General features: G+C 55.3%; 2 protein-coding genes and 1 non-coding gene across 3 annotated transcripts; 2 read left to right on the top strand and 1 right to left on the bottom strand.

Moving 5' to 3' along the window:
* Window positions 1–1,925: 1,925 nt before the first annotated feature.
* RPL38 (ribosomal protein L38) lies at window positions 1,926–6,711 on the top strand. Its single transcript, XM_078880592.1, has 5 exons — window positions 1,926–2,009; window positions 4,424–4,461; window positions 4,680–4,740; window positions 5,742–5,864; window positions 6,606–6,711. The coding sequence occupies exons 2-5, from the start codon at window positions 4,459–4,461 to the stop codon at window positions 6,629–6,631; spliced, it is 213 nt and encodes a 70-aa protein (XP_078736718.1). The 5' UTR covers window positions 1,926–2,009; window positions 4,424–4,458; the 3' UTR covers window positions 6,632–6,711.
* LOC144950605 (small nucleolar RNA SNORA3/SNORA45 family) lies at window positions 5,047–5,179 on the top strand. Its single transcript, XR_013640391.1, has one exon. It is a non-coding gene; the product is annotated as a small nucleolar RNA SNORA3/SNORA45 family (small nucleolar RNA).
* A 3,267-nt stretch (window positions 6,712–9,978) lies between the features above and the next one.
* LOC144950528 (uncharacterized) lies at window positions 9,979–15,997 on the bottom strand. The gene is made up of 3 exons (XM_078880667.1): window positions 15,456–15,997; window positions 10,564–11,322; window positions 9,979–10,021 (listed from the first exon to the last, which is right to left on the bottom strand). The coding sequence occupies exons 1-3, from the start codon at window positions 15,860–15,862 to the stop codon at window positions 9,979–9,981; spliced, it is 1,209 nt and encodes a 402-aa protein (XP_078736793.1). The 5' UTR covers window positions 15,863–15,997.
* Between the last annotated feature and the right edge of the window lie 398 nt (window positions 15,998–16,395).

The following is a 16,395-nucleotide window of genomic DNA, read 5'->3' as shown; positions in this document are numbered from 1 at the left end:
CACTACCCCCATCACCACAAGGGGGCGTGTCACTACCCCCATCACCACAAGCGGGCGTGTCACTGCCTTCATCACCACAAGGGGGCGTGTCACTACCCCCACCACCACAAGGGGGCGTGTCACTGCCTTCATCACCACAAGGGGGCGTGTCACTACCCCCACCACCACAAGGGGGCGTGTCACTAACCCCACCACCACAAGGGGGCGTGTCACTGCCTTCATCACCACAAGGGGGCGTGTCACTACCCCCACCACCACAAGGGGGCGTGTCACTACCCCCATCACCACAAGGGGGCGTGTCACTACCCCCACCACCACAAGGGGGCGTGTCACTGCCCCCATCACCACAAGGGGGCGTGTCACTACCCCCACCACCACAAGGGGGCGTGTCACTACCCCCATCACCACAAGGGGGCGTGTCACTACCCCCACCACCACAAGGGGGCGTGTCACTGCCCCCATCACCACAAGGGGGCGTGTCACTTCCCCCACCACCACGAGGGGTGTGTCACTACCCCCACCACCACAAGGGGGCGTGTCACTACCCCCACCACCACAAGGGGGCGTGTCACTACCCCCACCACAAGGGGGCGTGTCACTACCTCCACCACCACAAGGGGGCGTGTCACTACCCCCACCACCACAAGGGGGCGTGTCACTACCCCCACCACCACAAGGGGGCGTGTCACTACCCCCACCACCACAAGGGGGCGTGTCACTACCCCCACCACCACGAGGGGGCGTGTCACTACCCCCACCACCACGAGGGGGCGTGTCACTACCCCCACCACCACAAGGGGGCGTGTCACTACCCCCACCACCACGAGGGGGCGTGTCACTACCCTCCACCACCACAAGGGGGCGTGTCACTACCCCCACCACCACGAGGGGGCGTGTCACTACCCTCCACCACCACAAGGGGGCGTGTCACTACCCCCCACGACCACTCCGCTCAGGGTGGCACCGTTGTTGTCACATATCCACTTTAAGATGTTTTCTTGTTCATGTTTTTGTTTTTTGTTTGTTGCGGTTGCACCCGATTCAAGAGCCGAATGGCTCACAGGGCTATATACCTAATACATGAACTTGAACAACCACTACGGGAGGGCCTCACTGGGTCTGGGTCTCCCATGGATTCAGGAGACGTCCAAATCGTTGTCACCAACATCATCACCACCACCACCATCCAATACCAACACCCCGGCCATTCGCCACGAAGAGACGGTGACGTCGCCACGGCGCCTGTGCCAGGCTAGGTGCACTTTGAGGCTGCCACGTGGATTGTCGAAGGCTCGCTGACAGGAGAAGGTCACGTGACAGACCCAGCAGGTGCCATGGGTTGGTTGGCTGAGATGACCGACAGATGCACCACCAGCTGTACCGCCTACTGTGCCAGGCTAGGTGCAGGAGGTCTCGGGACAGACCCAGCAGGTGCCATGGGTTGGCTGAGATGACCGACAGATGCACCACCAGCTGTACCCCCTACTGTGCCAACCATCATCACAACCATCATCACCATCAACATCGTAACCACCATCATCACCAACACCATCAATATTATCACCAACACCACCATCATCATCAGAACCATCACCATCATCCTCACCACCATCATCGCCACCATCACCACCAGTACCATCATCTTCAACTTCACCAAAAACATCATCATCAACACCACAATTACATGCGTTTTTTTAAGTTAAACAAGCACAGCAGTGGATAGAACATGGATCACGATGCCACGGGGGGGGGGAGGGATCATCCAACGTCGCGATTTAATTTATACCCACGTGACTTTACCGAAAGAACCAACGAGTAGAGATAATTTATGATTACATTTTTACACATCGACAAAAAAAAATCGCGTTTCGTAAATATCAATCAACGCGTCCGCGCGCGCTCGCCGTAGCGCCGGTTCGTCCCCTCCCCGCCCCCCCCTACATAAGGGGGATTGTGGGTAGCCGCTGCCTTTTCCGGCGAGGAGCAAGAGGGAGGAAGTTGCGGCCTAGGTGAGGAGGCACGCGGCCCCAGCGGAGAGGCGCCCCGTCGCTTCGCAATCCGCATCCATCCGACTCCGCCCGCGTCGCAAATCGTCGCGATAACCGAGTCGGTGTCTCGCGGGGAACCCGGGCTCGGTCGTGCCGCGTAAATTGCGGCCCGGCGCGCGTGTGAGTGGTGGTGATGGTTAGTTTTGGGGCTACTGACTACGTGGTATGTGTGTGGTGGTGCTGGTGAGTGTTGGGGCTACTGGCTACGTGTGTGTGTGGGTGATGGTGAGTGTTTGAGCTTCTCACTACGTTGTGTGTGTGGGTCCTGGTGAGTGTTGGAGCTTCACTACGTGGTGTGTATGTGGAGCTGGTGAGTGTTGGGACTACTCGCTACGGTGTGTGTGTGTGGGTCCTGGTGAGTGTTGGGGCTACTCATTACGGTGTGTGTCTGTGTGTGGTCGTTCTCGATTGAAGTTTGCGTGCTGGGTTCGTTTCGTCGCTCCGTCTCTTCCACGGACTCCGTTCCCTCTGGAGCGCGGCTCCGTGCTTTTTACTGCCGCTCCGTCTTTTGAACGTCACGTAAACAGAACGTAATTACAACCGGTATCCTCAGGCGGACAGACGGATTTTGTTTATATTACGAGGTAAGGCCTCCCCCCACTGGGCTATATGGCTCTTTTTCAGAAGCGACTAGTCCATCACAAGTGATACAACTCCAACGAAGTGGCTTATCATGTGGACATTTACAGTAGCAAACAAATCATTGTAAGTGCATGCTTCTAAATGTGGAATGCGGGGGGGGGGGAGACCGGAGAAATCCACGCAACCACGGGGAGAGAGACGCAAACTCCAAATATACAGCAGGTGGCAGGGTCTGGCTCGAACCCACGACTTCCTGCATACCAGACGAGGTAGTTAACATCTCGTATAGCCATTTAACGTGTCTGAACCACCATTGGAACCTCATTTGCCAGTAAAAAATATGATAATTGTTTTTACCCTTCTATCTGGCAACAAAACTGACACCTTTTTTACAAGGAGTCATGTTTGCATAGACCACAATACCTGCAGTCATAATGCAAAAAAAAACATAACTCTGATCATGTATGTGCACTGTCCTTGAAGTTGATTGGTCCACACCCGAGGCAGCTTTCCTTAGAGCCTAGTCTCACATGGGTTGGACCAGATGACGCCAAAAGGCGCACAACTCAAAGACAATGCACCATCAGAGTATGAGAGCTCGGGGTAAGCATTTACACCATTGGAACCTCCTTTGCCAGTAAAAAAATATGATGTTTGTTTGCATTATGGCTGCAGGTATTGTGGTCTATGGAAACATGACTCCTTGTAAAAAAAAGGTGTCAGTTTTGTTGCCAGATAGAAGGGTAAAAAAACAATTATCGTGTCTGAACCAATTCACTTTGAGTTGTTAACCCCCATAGCCACCTGGGGCTATGGATACTAATGTAGATTGTAGAGCCGATAATTTACAATATCACATTCAGGGTGGTCAAGCCCAGGCGTAGCGGAGTAGTAGTGTGGATCGCCCCTCTGATGTCTTTGTATTTGTAGATCTAGGGAGGGTCGGTGCGTCGTTGTACGGTCTCTGTTCTGGATGACCACAGTCGCCACACCATCAGGCATTGTCCACATCCGCTGCTGCCCCATGCTTTGTGCAGTGATGGGTGATGCGGCTTAGGGGTAGAGACCGTAAGAGCACCTTCGTGGAAGATCAAGCCGCAGGGCATCTTCTGCGTTCACGGCAAGGTGGTGTTTGTGAATTATCTTGAACTCCAATCGGCTCCGTCCGTTCATCACGTGACCTTCCGCGTCTGATGGTGGCGGCCTAAGAATCGGAATTCGATGATCTATAAAGCTCTTTCCCACATGTCCAACAGCAGGCGGCAAAACGTCATTGTCCTGTCGTATGCTATTTCATAACATCAACAGGATCCAATTTTGTTATTTTAGTTTTGTAAGCCATTCCCCGCCATGTTGTACTGTATTTCTATGCTCATGTTGTCTTCGGTCCACGCAGTAGACGGCCAAACGTGATTCAAATGTAACCCCCCCCACACACGTGACTTGTTGCCGTGTGTGGGGAGTGGTGGCACAGCGGTTGATGCACACACACACTGCCCAACTACAAACCCAGCAAGCCAATCCCCTCTTGTGTTCCAACTCCCGGCCACGGCTGACTTTACATCAATTGGTGTATAACCCGAGCCCGGTTCTGCGCCTCCTAGATTGACTCGGCCCTAAATGAGTCTCTGCTGCGTTGTGTGCACAATCACCGCTGGGGATACGAAGGGCGGTGGCGGGGGGGGGCTCGCTCTGTGGGCGACACTTGAGGCGGTAGGCCGTGCAGCTTGAGGTGGTAGGCCGTGCGGCTAACGTGACATCTTTGCTGTGTCCCCACGTGTGTGCGTGTGCAGCTTGATCCAAGCGGCAACAGAAGAAGTGCACAGCCATGGTGAGAGGGGGAATCCGCTTGGCACGTGACCGAGTTCACGACGCACACATCACGCACCGCACGCGCGCACCGTGTCGTCGTGCAGGCTATTGGTGGTGTGTGAGATGTGGCGATGGCTGTGTGAGATGTGGCCTGCGATGGTGGTGCGAGTTGTGGCCGAGTGCGCTGTGGTGGATGGGTGGGTGATCGCCGCCTGTGCCGCGTCTTGTGCTCCACAGCCTCGCCAAATTGAGGAGATCAAGGAGTTCCTCCTCAAGGCACGGAGAAAGGATGCCAAATGTGAGCCACTGCACTGCATCACACCGGACTACCAGCACCACAACACACCACTATCAGTACCACACCTCAACACCACTACCAGCACCACAATACACCATTCCACTACCAGGTCTACACCACTTCGCTGCCAGCACTAGACCACAACACACCACTACACATCAACACACCACTACCAGAACCACAACACAACAAACCACTGTGAGCACTACACCACAACACACCTCTACACCTCAACTCACTCCACGAGTGGAGTTTATCTGCAATCCCAGTGTGTTTCGACTGTCTTGCGATGTGTTCCCGTGATTGGGCGAGGCTTAGAGTCTTGTGCTGGTGTGCACCGTCGCCAGCACATGCTATTGCGCTCGCAGATTAACCCGGCTTGCCTTATTCACTGGGCCGCTCTCACGTGATCGGCCCGGTCACCTGGCTTGCTACATGCGTGTGCTCGGGTTTTACAAGCGAAAGACGTTGTGATGGGGGTGTGTGTGTGTGTGGGGAGCAAGTTGGCACCGTAGGGGGGCACAGGTGGTGCATCTGCCAGTCATCTCGGTCAACCCATGGCACCTGGGTCTGTCCCGTGACCTGCCAGCGGGGGCGACACTTCGCGTGCCCTTGAAATGCACACGGCCTGGCACGAGCGCCGTGGTGACGTCACCGAGTGGCCCATGGCGGTTGTTGTTGGTGGAGAGGTAGTGCAGTGGTTCTGGCGCACTGCGCTGCAAAGCCAGAGAGCCGAGTTGGATTCCCGTCCACGACCAACACCGGTGACTTATTATCCAAACTGGTCCCGGGGTCTTTCCTAGGTCGAGCCCGGCCTCAAATGTGTATCCAGTGCGAGGTGTGTGAACGTCGCCACTGGGGCGACAAAGCCGGTTGGGAGTGGGGCTACCTGGCCCAACCACGGCTTCTGTGGGCCGTGCCGGCCTTAACGGCACTTTGCCCCCCAAGCTGTGAGAGCAGGCGGATGTGTTAACGCGCCCGCCTGCCCTTCTGTGTCTCAGCCGTGAAGATCAAGAAGAACAAAGAAAACTACAAGTTCAAGCTGCGCTGCTCTCGCTTCCTCTACACCCTGGTGATCATGGACCAGGAGAAGGCAGACAAGATCAAGCAGTCACTCCCACCGGGTACACACGCTCTCGCCCCTCACCGGACAGTACTCGCTCACGAGTACTGTGTGCACTGGAGTAATTGTACTGCGCACGCTGAATTAGTTGTACTGCATGCACCGGAGTACACTTTACACAATTACTAGTCGCACACGCGAGCACTCGCTGCACACAGTGACGAGTACACTACACACTGAGTACTCTCACAACACACACGTACTATTGTTCTCTACTCCTGGGTACTCGCACTACTAACTACGGTACACACTGCTCACTAAGAGTACACTGAATACTACTACGCACCCGTGCTAAAGTACTGTGGTACTCGCACAATTCACACCACACACTTTAACGTGAGTGCTTCAACCACGCACGATACAAACTACACAGTCTTAGTACTTTCACTAGCAATCACACCACTCACACTTGCACTACATGAAGACCAAGATCCCTTAACAGCCTATTGGGGCAAGTGCTGTTAGCGAGCACTTATGAAGGCAAGGGGTGGGTATCTCCCGACTGGCCATGTTTACACACAGCACCAGGTACTCATTTGAGGCCGAGTCTGCCTAGGGGAGTCCCAGGACCGGTTCAGATAATCGTCACTGGTGTCGGTCGTGAGCGGGAATCGAACCCGGGCCGCCGGGTTCGTAGCGCAGCGCTACAATAGCGCTCGCTCCCCACACACAGGTGAACACTCGCTGTTAAACTCGTGTCTCTGTGCTGACCTCCCTCTGCATGCTGCCGCGTGTGTTTCAGGTCTGGAGGTGAAGGAGCTCAAGTAGTGGTAGCAACAGCTTCTGCTGCCGCCCGTGTTGCTGTCCTTCTGTTCATTATTCAAATAAAATCCCACCGTGAGAAACACCTCCTGGCTTCGGGCCTCCCGTGGGCGAGTGCGGTACTGGCTCTGTGGTTACGTGCCGTGTGAAAGAAGTTGTATGTACATACAGGGAGGGGTGGAATGGCGCCCCTCCCCCCCCCACGGTGTGTTGAAACACAGTCCCCATCTATCCGTCACAGCCACCGCAATGACATCCTTCCACCAACACAACCAACAACTACCGTCGCTATCCATCACAACCACCACCCACCACACCGTGACTGGGTATGTGATTGGGGGAGGGGGGCGGGTATAATCTGGGGCTGCACATGGAATTGAGGGACTGGTACAGACGCGTGGAGGCGGCTCGCGGTGTGTGGACAGAGACACTGGGGGGCATGGACAAGAGGGATGTGGTGGGGGGGGGCTATACCATCTCTTGGTGTAATGCACCGCGGCTTTGCGCGCTAACTACACCAAATCCCGCGGCAATGCAGCGAACGTCCCGTGCCTGGGGGGTGGTTACATCGAATCAAACCGATTGCTCGCCGCCACTTTGAGGCCGCCCTTTCATGAGAAGACGCCTTTTACACCATGCCCACGAGACACGAGGAAACTGTTCAAAACCGATAAAAAATAAAATATCTAACCTCATGACAACAAAAAAATCGTATTTTACACTTTCTGGCAATAAAACAGGAGGTAATAGGGTTTTCCCCTTTTTTCTGGCAACAAAACTGAAACCTTTTTACCACAATACTTGCAGTCAAAATGCAAACAAAAAACACTGATAATATATAATGCATTGTCCTTGAAACTGATTGGTAATTGGTGTTCGACCAGGTGACACCAAAAGGCGCACACAGCTCAAAGACGACGCCCTTCCCCATCCCGGCGTCGTACGCGTGCACCGGTTCTTCGTACACGTACGTCACCGGGGCAGTCCAAAGGCCACGTGGGAGGGCAGTGCGACACGGTGTTGGCACCGGCTGTCGAGTAACGACGCCTTAAAAACAACGGCGCTGTGACTTGCAGACAGTCTCGGAACGGCAGAAGGGGGTTATCATGAGCACTTGCGTGCGCGATTAAAACCGGAGTGCCCTGGAGAAAACCCGCATCGTACAAGGGTGTGGTGGTGGTGGGGTGGTGGTGGTGGTGGGGTGGTGGTGGCGGCGTGGTGATGGGTGGTGGTGGTGGTGCCGGGGTGGTGATGGGTGGTGGTGGTGGTGCCGGGGTGGTGGTGGCGGCGTGGTGGTAGTGGGGTGGTGGTGGCGTGGTGATGGAGGGGGAAACAGCCGTCACGGAGACAGACCCGAGCCGGTGGAAAGTCCGCGTCTTTCTCTCTGCAGCACGCTAGGGAACGACGACTCCTCGATGCCCGTGCGGGAAGGGAGTTACGAGAGAATTTGTGCGCGCGAGCCAGCAACGGGATACAAGCCGATAACCCCCCCCCCCTCTCGGTTTGAGTGCCAACTTCGCAAGCGTTTACGTCTCCACAACAACAACAGCAACAAATAAAGGAAGCGAGATTTCACGTGGTGATTCCATAAATGTAAACCGGGTTCAAGCGAAATATTCAAAAACAACAATCGTACGGCTACAATTTTTTTTTTAAACAAACTAAATTTACGGTAAAATCTTGACAGCAAAAAATAGGATTTGAGAGGGGGGCGGGGTAGGGGGAGGCGTGAATGCTGTAAACGAAACTGGAGTGGCGCACGGCGAAACGCTGCGTCGTGAGCCTCCCAGGACCCAACGTTCGTATGAATGTTGAACTTCTTTCGCGCCGTACGTGACCAGCCGCGGCTACATCGGAGGTGCGGCGGAGGGGAAGGACCGCAAACTAAACGCAAAAAGCAGTTCTAAAGAAATGAGCTTTCAATCGAGATGATTGTAAAGTGCACACAGCTTCATTTCGGTAGGAAGAGCGTTCCAGACGGCCGCATAGAGCGCGTGCGAAAGCGCCGTTTTCGTTCGACGGCTTCGCCAAAAGCCGCCGCTGCGAGGACGAGCGGAGTTAGCGGTTCGTGCTCCTTGACGAGACCAGCGAAGCATCGTGGTTTGTGGCAATCGCTTTGTGTGCAATAGGCACGAACTTATAACGTAAAAGGTCGCCCTCCTCATTGCACGCAAACCGGAAGCCAATTGCAGCTCAACGAGCGCCGGACGGACCCGGGCCGTGTTCTTGCAGTTCACGCCAGAGGTCGCAAACGGGTTTTGATTCCTTACCCGTAGCCGGCCGCACCAGGGTCGCAAATGGGTACCCGTACCCGTTCCCTACCCGTATCCTACCCGAAATGAGTGACAAACGATGACTCACCAGTGACTCACGGCCTACCCGTACCCGACCGCACCAGGATCGCAAACGGCTACCCGTACCTGTACCCGGCCGGGTACGGGTAGCCGGGTATCGGGTAGGGTACGGGTATCGGGTACCCGGTTGCGACCTCTGGTTCACGGCGATTCAATGCAGAGGTTCACGGTCCGGAACCGGCGGTTGTCCTGGTTATTACCGCAGGGGGTGGTTACGTTGAACTGCGAAATACGTAAACACAACCACGCGGCACTCTGCTTCACTCGAAGCTGGACGTCAGAGAGATCCCGTGACGCCGTTTGCAAGAGGCCACTGCGTGCCGGCAAATAAATTAATAATTTGGTCGCAAATTACTCGATCGGAATTACACACGCACACAAAGCAGCAATCATTGCCCCCCTGCTAACAGACTCCACCCTAAATCGAAATCCACTGCACAAACCACGATGCGCTCACGGAAATTGTAAAAACTCTGCAGCAGCATGTGACTGGTCATCCGGAAAACAGACTCTACAACAAAGTCGAACGACTCAATGCCCCGATCCACAAACACCAAGGCGACACTACAGAGGCGGTAGACAACTAGAGTAAAACCTTGGGATTGCGAGCATAATTCGTTCCGGAAACGTGTTTGCAATCCAAAGCACTCGTATATCAAAGCACTGATATATCCGTAGTGATCACGTGACGCTCGGGAGACAAAGCATATACGTACTACTCGTATTGCAAAGACCTCGCTCCGTTTATAAAATTAATATTTATTTTTAAAAAATTGCTCGTCTTGCAAAACACTCGCAGACCAAGTTACTCGCAATCCAAGGTTTTACTGAACTCCCCTTTGCTCCTGACGCAGTTGTCTGACTTGACCAACCTGAATTGTGACATTGAGGTTGTTGCCCTGCAACCACATCAGACAGACGAGGTCAAGGTGCTGACCCCCCCCCCCCCCCCCCCGTGTCGCACAGGGACAGCAGCTGCCACTCGGGTTTGCCCCACTCTCAGATGTTCCGGATGAGACGTAGAGGCACTCCGCACCCGCCCCTGCGTATCGGAGGGCGCGACAAATAAAAAAACAAATTGGCATCATTGACGGAACGCCGGGTGGGTGGGGGCCCGCCTGGCTTGGAACCAACCCTTCCCCGTGCCCTCTCTGCAGAGGTCGCAACCGGGTACCCGATACCCGTACCCTACCCGATACCCGGCTACCCGTACCCGGCCGGGTACAGGTACCCGTTTGCGACCCTGGTGCAGCCGGGTACGGGTAAGGAATCAAAACCCCTTTGCGACCTCTGCCTCTCTGGCCCTGCCCCGTGCCTGTGCCCTGGCCCAACCGCTAGGACATGCCCCCTCTGCTCCTACTCAATCTCTGAGGCTTGCCCAGTCTCTGCTCCTGTCCCATCACGGAGCCCTGCCCAATATCTGGTTTTGCCCCGTCCTTGGGCAATGCCCAATCCCCAGACAATACCCCCTCTGATGTTGGTTCATCCTTGGGGCATGCCCACTCACTGGACCGTGCTCCCTCTGCTGCTGCTGCTGCTACTGCTGCTGCTGCTTCATCAGTCGTGAATGCCCAGTCCCCGGACCATTCCCCCTCTGATCCAACCTCATCAAGTTCGGCCGCTTTGGCTCCTGCCTCATCCCTGGGCCTTGCCCCATTAGGTCCTACCTCGCACTTAACATTTGCCCCCTCCAACGCCGCTGCATGCACGAGGCCTGTCCCTTCAAGGCTCGACCCCTCTACTCCGCCCTCGTCCTTCCAGCTTGCCCTCTCTGGCCCCGTCGCATCCCTGTGCGCTCTCTCGTCTGACCCTTCCACGTGCTGCCCTGCTGCCACCTGGCCCCCTGCTGCCCCCTGTTCCCACGCCGCCTCCTGGTCGCCTGCTGCCCCCCGATCCCACGCTGCCCCCTGGTCCCCTGTTGCCCCCCGGTCCCACACTGCCCCCTGGTCGCCTGCTGCCCCCTGGTCCCCTGCTGCCCCCCGGTCCCACGCTGCCCCCTGTTCCCCGGCCGCTGCCCCCGGGCGGGGGGCCGTCGGGTCAGCGAAGACGACGGCGTCCCCCCCCGTGGAGCCGAAGACGCGGTCGAGGCGGCGCTCGCGGTCCCACACGCACTCCCCGCGCCAGCGCAGGCGGCGCACGCGGTGCTGCGGCACGGCCAGCTCGCCGTGGGGGGCTCCCGCCAGCCCCCCCCACCAGAAGTCGAGGAAAGGGCGCTCCAGCTCCCCCAGGAAGCGGTCGACGTAGACGACGCTCCACTCGGCGGCGTCCAGCGTCTCGTCCCAGCGCACGCGCGACAGCACGTCCCACGCCGTGCGCATCGCGGGCAGCTTGCCCTCGGCGGGGCTAGCGGGGAGATGCGGGGAGGGACACAGGGAGACGTAAGGGGACACGGGGGGACACGGGGAGACACGGGAAGAGACACGGGGAGACACGAGGAGAGACGGGGAGAGACACGGGGAGACACGGGCACGCGGGGGGAGACACGGGAAGAGACACGGGGAGAGACACCAGGAGAGACACCAGGAGAAACGAGGAGAGACACGGGGAGACACGAGTAGAAACGGGGAGACACGGGGAGACACGGGGAGAGACACGGGGAGACACGAGTAGACACGGGGAGAGACAGGGAGACACGGGGAGAGACATGGGGAGACACGGGGAGACACGGGCACGTGGGGAGAGACACGGGGAGAGACACGGGGGGAGACACGAGGAGAGACACGGGGAGAGACACGAGTAGACACGAGGAGAGACATGGGGAGAGACGCGGGGGCACAGAGAGACACGGGGAGAGACGCGGGGAGACGCGGGGAGAGACGCGGGGGCACGGGGAGAGACACGGGGAGACACACGGGGAGAGACACGGGGAGACACCAGGAGACACGGGGAGAGACACGGGGAGACGCGGGGAGAGACACGGGGAGAGACGCGGAGGCACAGAGAGACACGGGGAGAGACACGGGGAGAGACACCAGGAGACACGGGGAGAGACACGGGGAGACGCGGGGAGAGACGCGGGGGCACAGAGAGACACGGGGAGAGACACGAGGAGAGACGCGGGGAGACGCGGGGAGAGACACGGAGAGAGACACGGATAGAGACACGAGGAGAGACGCGGGGAGACGCGGGGAGAGACGCGTAGAGAGACACGGAGAGAGACGCGGGGAGAGACGCGGGGGCACAGAGAGACACGAGGAGAGACGTGGGGAGACGCGGGGAGAGACGCGGGGAGAGACGCGGAGAGAGACACGGAGAGAGACACGGGGAGAGACACGAGGAGAGCCGCGGGGAGAGACACGGGGAGACGCGGGGAGAGACACGGAGAGAGACACGGGGAGAGACACGAGGAGAGACGCGGGGAGAGACGCGGGGAGAGACGCGGGGAGAGACGCGGGGAGAGACACGGGGAGAAACGCGGGGGCACAGAGAGACACGAGGAGAGACACGGGGACGGCAACCACGTGGTGGTACATCGTGAGCATCTACGTCAGGGGTCCTCAAACTACGGCCCGCGGGCCACATGCGGCCCGCCGAGGACATTTATCCGGCCCATGGTCACTAATTGGGCTGCGCTTGTGAGCACTAATTGGGCTGCGCTGGTGAGCACTCATTGGGCTGCGGTGGTGGGCACTGATAGGGCTGCGGTGGCGAGGACTGATTTGGCTGCGCTGGTGAGCACTGATTGAGCTGCGGTGGTGGGCACTGATTGAGCTGCGGCGGTGGGCACTCATTGGGCTGCGCTGGTGAATGGTTCAATGGGCCAATTGACTGGACTTGCCCCCCAGGCCTAAGGCTGCCAGCCCTCCCCTGGCTGCGCTTGACTGGCTCTCCCTCCCTCAGCTCCCTCACTTTCCCCTCGGCTCCACTCCCAGTGATATTCCTGTGTGCTGGGGATGTACTGCGATCTGTGAACAAAACTGCAGGTGTATTTACTTTTTAATGGCACCCGCACCAGTGTAAGCCTGGGGTAAAAGCGGAGTTCCCCCAATCAGACTGCATTGATGGGCAGTGCAGTCTGTATGTCTCTGTGTGGGCAAAGTTATTGCTGGTATATTGTTTTTGTAGCGCTGTATATATATATTGGTATTTTACTAATAGCAATTTTGACTCCCTAGGAAACTGATGTCAAGAAAGAGAAAAATTGACTCGGAGTGTAGGATATTCAAAGAACAGTGGACTTATGATTACTTTTTCATGCAGTACAAGGAAAGAGCTGTGTGTCTGATATGCCAGAATATAGTGTCTGTGTTCAAAGAATACAATTTACGTCGACACTATGAAACTCAACATAAAGATAAATATGATTGTTTGGTCGGAGAAGTGAGAAAAGATAAAATATTAAAACTGAAAAATACATTAACAACTCAGCAAAATACTTTTGTGAAGCAGAAGCAGCTAAATATTTCATCACTGCGAGCAAGTTTGCAAGTTGCCAAGCTAATAGTGTGCACTGGCAGACCATTCGTGGAGGGAGAATTTGTTAAAGAATGCCTTCTTTCTGTTGCCAAAGAGATGTGTCCAGAGAAGGCCGATTTATTTAGTACAGTGAGTCTTTCAGGACCTACAATTACACGGAGGATTGAAGAAATGGGAGACAATTTGCATCAGCATTTGCAAAACTCCACAAAAAAACTTTCCTATTTTTCCTTGGCACTCGACGAAAGCAATGATGTTCGTGATTCTGCACAACTTCTAATTTTTATTCGTGGGATTAATGACTATTTTGAAGTCACAGGAAGAGCTTGCTGCACTGCAAAGCATCAAAGGAACAACTACAGGAGAGGATATCTATGAAAAGGTTTGCCAAACTGTGAATGGTTTGGAGCTGAATTGGGCTAAACTAGCCAGTGTGACAACTGATGGTGCTCCTAGCATGGTGGGGTCTAAGAAAGGAGTAATTGCTCGCATTAACCAAGAGATGGACAAACATAACCATTCTCATCCAATAGCCATACACTGCCTCATCAACCAACAAGCGCTGTGTAGTAAATCACTGAAGTGGAACTCTGTTATGAAAATTGTGGTATCTTGTGTTAACTTCATTAGAGCTCATGCACTAAACCACAGACAATTTCAGGAATTTCTGTCTGAACTAAATGTTGACTATGAAGAGTCGAGGGAGAGTTTTGAAACGTTTATATGACTTACTTCCACAGATTACAGCTTTTCTGCTTTCAAAAAACAAAGAAGTACCAGAGCTCAATGATGCAGAATGGAAATGGCACCTTGCCTTTCTGACAGATGTAACAGAGCTACTCAACAGTTTCAATGTGCAACTTCAAGGAAAGGGGAAGCTCCTCTGTGATATGCAATCACATGTCAAAGCATTTGAAGTAAAATTAGGCCTCTTCATCAAACAAGTTAAGGAGGAAAACTTCTGCCATCTCCCCACAACTCAAAATCTGTTAGCGGAAAAACCATTGGTTGCAATTCCCAAACAAAACATGTGTGGATTCACTGGAAAAATTGCAAAAGGAGTTCCAATTTAGATTTAAAGAGCTTCATCTCCATGAACAGGACATACAGCTTTTCCGTAACCCATTTTCTATTGATATTGAAAATGTGGATACAATTTACCAAATGGAACTGGCTGAACTGCAGAATTGTGACTCTCTGAAAGACGCTTTCAAGTCAAGCAGCCTTCATCATTTATATGCATCTCTCCCCTCTGAGACACATCCTCATCTCAGGAACCATGCACTCAAAATGGCAACCATCTTTGGCAGCACTTATGTCTGTGAACAGACTTTTCACAGAATGAAACATTTGAAATCTCCAACCAGATCTAGACTAACGGATGCACACTTGCATCACTTGTTACGACTAGCAGTGACAAATATGGAACCGGACATTGACCATCTCATTAGCCAAAAGCAGGCCCATAGTTCCCATTGAAATACTGGCAAGTTTGTTGATTTAACTTTACTTGTTCTTCATTTTAAATATTGTATTTGTTCCCGTTTTGTTTCTTCACTTCAAAATAAGATATATGCAGTGTGCATAGGAATTTGTTCATAGTTTTTTTAACTATAGTCCGGCCCTCCAACGGTCTGAGGGACAGTGAACTGGCCCCCTGTTTAAAAAGTTTGAGGACCCCTGATCTACGTAGTACGTTGAACTTCTTTCGCACCGTACGTAGTCAACCGTGATCATCGGAGGTGCGGAAGTGGGGGGGGGCCAACAAACTAAACACAACAACAACACGCAGTCCTAAATAAACAAGTTTTCAATCTCGACGATTTAAACGTGCACAAGCAAGCCTGAGAGTAGTGGTGGTGAGTAGTGGTGGTGGTGGTGAGTAGTGGTGAGTCGTGGTGGTGGTGGTGGTGAGTAGTGGTGGTGGTGGTGGTGGTGAGTAGTGGTGGTGGTGAGTAGTGGTGGTGGTGGTGAGTAGTGGTGGTGGTGGTAGTGAGTAGTGGTGGTGGTGGTGGTGAGTAGTGGTGGTGGTGGTGAGTAGTGGTGGTGGTGAGCCGTACCAGGGTGAGCCGTACCGGGGCGGGCTGCCCCTCCTCCCCCCCGTGTCGTGGTGGAGGCTGCGGCACCGCGTCCCGAAGCGGCAGCGGCCACGAGAGAAGAATTTACAGAGCGCCGCCTCCGCCGTGGGGACCTCCACGCTGGGCTCCTCCACGTTGAGCTCCTCCACGTTGAGCTCCTCCACCCTGGGCTGCGCCACGTTGGGCTCCTCCACCCTGGGCTTCTCCGCCCTGGGCTCCTCCATCATGGGCTGCTCCACGTTGGGCTTCTCCACCTTGGGCTCCTCCACGCTGGGCTCCTCCGCCCTGGGCCCGTCCATCTTGAGCTCCTCCACCGTTGTCGCTTCCACTCTCGGGCCTTCAACACCAACACCCTCCGCACCTCGCTTCTCCGCCGTGGGCCCCTCCATCCTGAGTCCCACCACTCCTGAATCCACCTCCACCACTGAGCACCTCCACCACTGAGCACCTCCACCACTGAGCACCTCCACCCCTGGGCTCGCTCGATCCGACAGGCTCCACTCCGTCTGTGTTGTGCTCTTTGCTCTCCGCTCCCCACCCTCTGTTCAGGATCTGTCACCTGGGCGACTCACCTGGCCGTGACGTCACCCTGGGGGGGGGGGTGACGTCACCTGGGCGTGACGTCACATGGGCGGTGACTCACCTGGGCGTGACGTCACATTCGTCACTGCCCCCCCCATCCCTGCTACTGGACGCAGTGCCAGGCTAGGTGCACAGTGAGGCTGCTGGTCAATTGGCGGCAGTTGCCTTCCAGCAAAAGCCACCGTGGACGCGTCACGTGGCCTCTCGCGGTGCACCGAGCCTGGCACGAGCGACCACGCCCCCCAGAACTCACTGTCGTAAAACGCTTTACCGCATCTCCACTCAAAGCACCTTTACGCCTTCTTGGTTCTTTCGGTAAAGTCACGTAGAAGGGAAATAA

This window comes from Lampetra fluviatilis, chromosome 58 (genome assembly GCF_964198595.1).
Source record: "Lampetra fluviatilis chromosome 58, kcLamFluv1.1, whole genome shotgun sequence".
In the NCBI taxonomy this organism is placed as follows: domain Eukaryota; kingdom Metazoa; phylum Chordata; class Hyperoartia; order Petromyzontiformes; family Petromyzontidae; genus Lampetra; species Lampetra fluviatilis.
Note: the sequence above shows the minus strand (reverse complement) of the source record. Positions and strands in the feature narration are given on the sequence as shown.

Excerpts from the sequence above, each read along its gene's own strand:
- RPL38 (XM_078880592.1), top strand. Across the intron at positions 4,741-5,741 it reads ACGGAGAAAGGATGCCAAAT|CCGTGAAGATCAAGAAGAAC; the intron begins GTGAGCCACTGC and ends TCTGTGTCTCAG. Across the intron at positions 5,865-6,605 it reads CAAGCAGTCACTCCCACCGG|GTCTGGAGGTGAAGGAGCTC; the intron begins GTACACACGCTC and ends CGTGTGTTTCAG.
- LOC144950528 (XM_078880667.1), bottom strand. The coding sequence starts at position 15,862 with ATGGAGGGGCCCACGGCGGAGAAGCGAGGTGCGGAGGGTGTTGGTGTT. Across the intron at positions 11,323-15,455 it reads CCCCGGTACGGCTCACCCTG|CCCCGCCGAGGGCAAGCTGC; the intron begins GTACGGCTCACC and ends TCTCCCCGCTAG. Across the intron at positions 10,022-10,563 it reads GTTGGATCAGAGGGGGAATG|GGGCGGGTGCGGAGTGCCTC; the intron begins GTCCGGGGACTG and ends TCCGATACGCAG.